The sequence below is a fragment of the Zeus faber genome (assembly GCF_960531495.2).
Source record: "Zeus faber genome assembly, chromosome: 10".
NCBI lineage: Eukaryota > Metazoa > Chordata > Actinopteri > Zeiformes > Zeidae > Zeus > Zeus faber.
The window spans coordinates 24,008,367-24,016,366 of NC_137199.1; the positions used below are offsets into that span (position 1 = coordinate 24,008,367).

General features: G+C 39.1%; 1 protein-coding gene across 1 annotated transcript; it reads right to left on the bottom strand.

Moving 5' to 3' along the window:
* chic1 (cysteine-rich hydrophobic domain 1) lies at window positions 1-6,182 on the bottom strand. Its single transcript, XM_080008493.1, has 6 exons — window positions 6,047-6,182; window positions 4,119-4,173; window positions 2,629-2,784; window positions 2,186-2,242; window positions 1,640-1,699; window positions 1-1,500 (listed from the first exon to the last, which is right to left on the bottom strand). Exons 1-6 carry the CDS (start codon window positions 6,169-6,171, stop codon window positions 1,450-1,452), a joined length of 504 nt encoding a protein of 167 aa, XP_079864619.1. The 5' UTR covers window positions 6,172-6,182; the 3' UTR covers window positions 1-1,449.
* Between the last annotated feature and the right edge of the window lie 1,818 nt (window positions 6,183-8,000).

Consider the following 8,000-nt stretch of genomic DNA (forward strand, 5'->3'; position numbering starts at 1 on the left):
TTCAAAATCAACATTTAATTTATTTAATCTCTTCACGGTGATTGAGTCTTGACAAACACTTACATCATAATTGTAACGGGGAGAGAACTGTGAGGAGGTTTAGAAATGTCCTTTGTACGAGTGAACGGATTTCAACCTGTACTTCGCTGTGGTTCAACTACTATTCCAGAGGCACTCTAATACAATGCACTGCAGCAATCTCTTGACTAGGATTTGGATAAGCGATGCTAGCACTGAACAGAAAGTAATGTAACAGAGTGCAATTTCAGTGCAACGTGTCACGTACTATAAATGCATGAGATAAATGGATCATGAGGATGAAAGCACAGGGAACTCCAAAACTAAGCAATAAACGTAGGCTGTAATGAAACAAATAACTTAGGGGACAATGGAGGTGCAACGTTTGAATCATTGTTTTCCAAAAACAAACGATTGCAGCCATGTTTGCTAAAGAAAAAAATAATGACAAGTAATTTTCCTTCCCCTTCCTTGGCAAAAAATAAAAATAAAGAACACTTACATGCATCACATACTGTCATTGTAAAAATAATTAATAACTTCAGGTACACCATACTCTTAAAGTCCTGGCATTTTGACGGGATCAAGTGCAATTTCTTAGTCCCAACTCATAGGTACATGTGTACTGTAATGTAACTATATGGCTTACTAGGTAAACAGGTCCATAAACCGGAAGCTACATAGACATCTCCCATGAAACAAAAACTATGGTACAGCGATATATTGGCAGAACTAAACAGCTAAGTAACTTTTATGTAAACAAATGTACACTGTTGTACAGCTTAATCCTAACATGGTATTTACAAGTCAAGATCTTTTTTTTTTTTCTTTACCAAGCTAGTTCCCGTGTACAAAGGGGCGTTTCTAAAGTACAGAAGGAGAACAGAGTATTGACATACACTGCACATTAGGCAAAAATCAACAATTCCATCCACCTGCAAAATAACATGTTTCAAAATGAGGAAAACCATCCAAAAGCATTTGAATTTGTTGAATATCAATGCCTTTCGCCCCTCTTCCACATATAGTTTCAATGATTATATGTAAGGCAAGGATGCTTAAGGAGGTTGGAGGCATCAAATTCATTGCAAGGAATTAAATATACAACAGATGGTGTAAGGTTGACAGTTCTTTGGGGTAAATGCACTTATATAGAGATTGAATTTTCACTTATTTGAGAGCAAATAAGAGTGAGGAAACGGAAACATGTATTTTCTCATCAGGAAATGTGCAAAATCTGCTCTAAAGCAAAGTGACAGTGTTGCAAATTCTAATGTACAAGGAGAAATAAACATACAGGGTCAGCACGAGAATCCAGTGCAAAACCTTCTTCCAACATTTATGCTACACACACACACATCACCCACACATACACACAAGGCACTATGGATCAGATTCAATGTCGACACGGCCCGTGTCATAGCAGCCTTGTCAGTCTGGTCGGAATATAGGATATTTGGGCAAGAATTCTATAAGAATCACCTGGAAAAAGACAAAATATTCACTGTAAGGGCAATTATCCTGAGTGGAAAAACTATCATCGAGGGTAATATTAAAGAGAAACAAAAAAAAGAGCACAATAATGAATGAAATTCAGTGGAATGATTTTAGGAGTCCTTACGTATTCCATCATATTGCTGCTTTCACATTTTCTTTTACTGAGCTTCCAGTGCAGACCCAGCTACAGGGAGAGGAGCAGACACACATTAGGTGAATGACCAGCTCACCCTCAAACAAACACACACAAACAAAAACAGACACAAAGACACAGGGAAACAAAGCAAAATCTGTCTAAAATCTCCCCTTCAGCGTGATGGGGAATGTCAGGGCTGTCTGGTCTCGCCGGGGTCAAACCGTGGCCAGACACCCTGAAGAGCTTCCTTTATGCCTTTGTAGCGCTACTAGTTGTAATTTGTTGCTGCGAGACAAAACAAAATTAACACAGCATTTTACTGCTGACCTCACAGTCTGCTCGGACCGCGTGCTTCAGATCATCAGATCGGCCTCGAATGGCTTCAGGGGAAAATACGTTGTGCAGCGGGTTAAAGATTACATAACGGCTATTTGTCATCGTCCGTAACTATGCTGCCCTCCCGAAACCAAAACATCTACGGAGGTATTTTCAAAACAGGTGCTACGACACATTGCTTTCCCTCCCGTGTCTTACCTTGTGGTATAACCTGTTATTTTCCCACTCTAACAACTTCTGGAGAGACCGCCTTGTCTGTTGGGGAGGCAGGGTGCACATTAATGGACAGATTAAACACATTACTCAGGTTTTACACACAGTGAAACAGGCAACGGTAACCTCCAATAACCAAACTAATAGGATTTATGGACTACCATTTAAGCGGCTAGTAATTTCCACCGTTGCGAGTAATTTTGCACAGTAACGCCACCTTAAATTGACACGCCTTTTCAGCCCCGCTCACAACCTAAACTGCGCAATGTATCATTTCTACACAGAGTCACTAATTGAACAAGAGTAGTTACTGCCCTCTCCACTCTAGCCAATGCGCCCGGATCGCTATAAAAGCCCTAGAGTCATTACAGCTGATTTAAGAGAGAGTTGGACAGCGTAGCAGGCGTCGCAGGAGGGCCGGGACTTACTCTCTTGTTGAGGCAGATAACGGGCCATAGACTGCAGCCTACTGTACAGCAACAACACAGGCAGCCGCAAAGAAGCCACTTCACATTGACCGGCAAGTTCTTCTTCAGACAAGCGTTCACTCTGCCGATGCTGGTTTTGAACTCCTCGGGTGCTACCTGGAAAAAATGTGTGGATAGATTGGTGAAAAGCAGTATATGCTAAATGACAGAGGGATAGTGGTTTTCATTCCATTTTATTAAACTGAAGTATAACTGCCAATGTAAAGGCGAGAGTTAGATCTAAGAGTTAGATGACTCATAAGCGCTTCATGCCGGTACCAGCTTGAAAGATTCCTAATTGCCTCAAAAGAAACCGGCCCAGCATCAAAGAGCCTTAGAAAACCAACAGGTAGATATTTGCAGATGTTGTCCAGAGATGAGATGAGATCTCTGGGTAGTATGCCTGTAACTTGCTAACCAAGCCTCAGACTACTCAAGGCAAGGAGGGACTCAAAGGGGAGATAAGCTCACGGCCTGTGGCAGCACCAGCCAAACAACATGAATGGATGCTCATTCCTTGCAGAGTCTGTACGCCATAAAACGGGGGTCGTAATCTTTTATGACAGGATGCAAAGGTCTCTTTACAAACAGCCGCAGACCGTAGAATAAAGCCCAGCAGGGCCTGATCTGCACCCTTCAATCATCATAATTGTGACCTCATCCATCACATGTCACCCTGGGTCACAATACTGAGGGTTCACTTTATTGCCCCACACTTCCCTGGGCCCGATCGTACCCCTGAAGCCTTTTTGTGTTTCAGCGTCCAACCCAGGAAGCTTTCCTTTCTAGTGTATGGGCGAGTCTTTATTTCATTATTTTATCACCTGGAACTGTACCTTCCCAAACATTAGGGTCCTTGCCAACGGAGCCCCATAGACAGTTTACTCATTTACAGAGCTGCATTCAAACGCATCGGACGCACTTTGGCGTGCGAGTTGAAATGCACAACCATTACATCAAGACCGTTCCAGGAGCCTTGAAAAGTGCAGCTTAATAGAGCCTTCACAATTATTACATGATCGCCTGATTGCAAACATTTGGGCCAATATCAATCTATTCGTAAAATCATTCGATGCACAATAATGCTTCCATACAAATCCAAGGGGCATTTTAAATAAATGTTAGAATTTTCACAATAATTACAACCCAAATCGTTATGTTTCAATTGTTTGTCAATGGCAATAAATGGCTCTATTCCAATGGGTAGACATTATTACAATAATAATAATAACAATAATTACAATAACAATAATTATTATTATATGTCATAACAGTAGCATTTTACTTTATGCCACCATTATAGTGGGATAATATGAACAAAAAGGACAATTTAATTGTTAATTGCAATTATTAATTTCATGACGTACAATATTGTCACAGGGATTTAAATGTCTTAATTCACTCCTTTGAATTAAAAAGTGATCAAATAGAAGAAAAAAAATCAACTGTACCTTTCCTGTCAGAACAGTGGGGAACTCTGTATCAAATTTGTTGCTTAATCCAAACCTGTAAAAAACACATTTTTGATTGATTAGTAGTGAATTCAGGATCACCTCATACACATTTCGACAACATATTATATATCACATATCTCTCCATGAATTTAAAATCTTATATCATATAATCAAAACCAAAATATATGACATCAGACTAAAAGCCCAGTTTTCAAATAAAAATAAGATATTTCAGCTCTCAAGTGTATCAGTGTTTTTAATCATTCATTTTCGCTCCAAAATAGTGTATTCCAAAATCAAAATCTCTAAATGATGACACCACTGACGCACGATAAACAACAATAAAGGTAATAATATATGTAGTAGAATTCTCTATGCATAAAATAATATTTTTTGTATATAATTTAGTGTTCTCATCACATGATCAAAACATCATTGTATTGCTATATTTGACAGTGTGAATTAGAAACAAGCTAAAATGATGAGGTCTGAAGTATTTAGGGTGCTTTATTTGAAAACAAAAGTTTTAGTTGGTTATCACGCTTGCATTACAGTGTATTCCAAGGTAATTCAATAAGGGATTTAGAACAAATAATGTCAACAATACATTATTAATCATGTAAAATTCCCTATGATCATGACAAAATCTTATGATCTGGTCCTACCTTTAGGAAACCTTAAAAAATGCTCTGAGACAATCACATGCGAGTGATAATATTGACAGTTACACTTACAAGAAGAGATACCATACACCATATTTGTATTTATACCCACTCAATACTTGCATCCTTGTTGGCACTTAACCCCTGCCATAACATTTTTAAGTTTTCTTCCTCTGCATTGAGCACATCTTGTTTATTGTACTTTCTATTAAGCATTTAGACTGATGCGTTTTCTTTTGTCTGTCTGGACTACAATGCATGAACCCATACCAACACAAAAACGAAAATTCTACTATTCTATACTGATTCTGATTCTAAAACAGAATTCATCAAATCTCAATTCACAAAAGTATATATATTTTTTAAACAGGATCAGTTCCAGGATTTGTCTATGGGAGTGTTGCTGGTTGCGTCAGTAAAAGGTAAAGGTTGAGATGGAAAAACAAAAAAAACAAAAACAAAACAACAATGTCAATAATTTTTGTGACAGGAAATAAAAGTGAAAGCCAGTCATTTTGTAAGGGAAATGCTAGAGTAAATGCTACTGTGAGAGATGCCAAATACGGATTAAAAAAAATGAAAGCGATTTTTTCGTAATCCGTCCGGAAATGAGCAAAATATTAAAATTAAGTCGTTCTGTGGGATGTTCAGTGTGTTTTAGATGTAAAACGGAGTTTTACTGCTGCATCCTATGGCAGGAGCTTAATGACTGATGGTCACTAGTGATGGAAGTCCGACTCTCGACTTTTTTTTTTTTTTGACTTCTTGAGCAGTCTCCTGACTCGTCCAAAGAGGTGGTGTTCGCTTGTATCACTAATTTACCGCTGCATCATCCTGTGGCAGGAGCTTGCTGACCGATGGCCACTTGCAAACCACCATAAATCATATTAACAAGACGTGCGGGTGGTGACTCTGAAACACCGCACCGCTCCATCACACTGAGGAAGCGGGACTGTTGATACAGTGGTCAGCTGCTACAGTTAGTGGTTAGCTGAATTGTTCCCAGCGTCAAAACAAAAACCACGCACTCCACCTGCACTACGCACTACTCCACATTGGCTGACTAGTCGACGTGGCCCATCGCTGTCAGGTGGACGGGCGTTCACGGAGTGAAAGTGAGAGCAAAGTGAGAAAGCACGTTTCAAAACAAAATGGCTAGTTGACGTGATTACGTTAGCCGCCAAGCTAGCACGAGGCTCGACAGTCGGGAGTCAGAACGGAGCAAAGCCGACAAATACGGGCGAACGACGGGTTATTGCTTACACTGTGATGTGCCCAGCCCCTCTCATGACCACGGGCTCCGGGCAGTATCTGGATAAGAGCTCCTCGCTCACTACGCGCTCCTCGTCTTCGTCTTCTATCTCATATATGGTGTCAAAGTCCGCCATGTTGGATCCTAAGAGGCTCCCCCGATGCGTGGCTCGTGAACGATTCGGTCGTAGCGAACGTATCTTTCTAAAAACGAGCCGGTCGTCACTCCGCCAAAGGGGTCACCCGTTTCGTTGCATTCTTCCGCCTGTATGGTTTTGACAGACTCAAATTTGCTTTTGTGAGAATTCCGTGTCCAGCAGAGTTGAAGTCTTCTCTCCTCTCCTCTTATGACCTTGGTTGATTGGTCACACCTCACAGGACATCTCCCCCTCGCTCACACCCACACCAACCGAACCAAACGAAGAGTTGGAAAATCGAACGACTTTAAGAAGAGTCGAACTTTTCATCACTATGAGGCGCGGAGCGTCCGCCTGCCCGACTGCGCATGCGCTGCGGCGTCCCTTTCGTCGAGTATGGACTTCTACTGAATATCTTTTTATTCGTCACTTCAGGTGTGGTAAAAAAACATAAAAAGGCGTTTTGGTTTATAATTATTTTAACACGAGACTACTGTATATACTACTGTATTTTTTTTTAAATCTTATTTGTCCTCAAACATCAGAGCGCCTAATATTTCAGTTTCTATCAGTACTTTTAATCAATCTGACCTATGACCTTGTGCCAAACAGCTTGAATGAACCTGGTTAGGCAGGTTGGAGTTAATAAGCTGTGGCCGATATGGGTAATACTAGGTATTTAACACACAATATTCCCCTCTTAGAATTTGGAATAAACTTGGAGTAGCAATCAATTCAGTTTGGAGTGTATAGGCCGTTGACCCCGCACAGAGTTAAAAACCCAAATAAAGCCAAAATAAGGAAGCACCGTAAGTTGAAGCCTGTACGCGAGCTGTAGTACAGGCCTCGAAATCACCTCCGGAAAGATGACACTTTTATGTCACACTGTGGAATTTTTGAATCCCCAAAATGTGATAGGCCTATGCAGTGGCCTTCTCAGTGAATTGGCAACATAACTGCTGGGAATGAAGCAATGGGAAATATATATTGCTTTTCTTAAAGAAATATATTAAAGAAGGGGGGATTTATAGATGTTCAAAATTATGTTGTAGACCAGTTCAATTAATGCCGTCCAATTTCTCATGGTTGGATTGGATTGGATTGGAAATGAGTGATTACAAAGCAATTACAATTATTTAGAATTACATGATAAAACAGTTAGACATCTATTGCAGGGTGAATAATAATAATAATAATAATAATAATAATAATAATAATAATAATAATAATAATAATAATAATAATAATAATAATAGTAATAATAATAAACTTATGCTATTACAAAACAATTTATTTACATTTGTACGTAAACAAACAGTTAAAACATGGTTCTTTCCCCTGTTATGATGAAGTGGTTTAATTGTGCTGTAAGAGAATCCATATTAAAAAAAACATTTGACAAATCAAAGATGTTCAAATTCTTTTAGCTACATACAATTAAATCTGTTACACTTCAATAAAAACAAAAAAAAAATCCCTGAGATATTCTTTTATAAACAAACACATTCACTTTAAACATACAACAAAAAGATATTTATGTTATTAGTTTGACACAAACAATTTTAAGAACTAAATTTGTAAAAACACGTCCATTTTTATTTTCTATTTTATTTCTTTTTTTTTTTCAATTATTAAATCTATTCTATAAAAACAATATTTGAAGAGCCTCCAGCATGTCGTTGCTATACATCATCCTGCATGGCACCATGCGCTTCAGGGTGTCTCAGTGATCCTCTGGTAGTAAATTATCCAGCTTTTGGGAAGTGTCCTTGCAGCATTTCGGAGTGCTCAGTTATATTTGGTGGTGGTCCGACAGCGGCTTTTTGTTT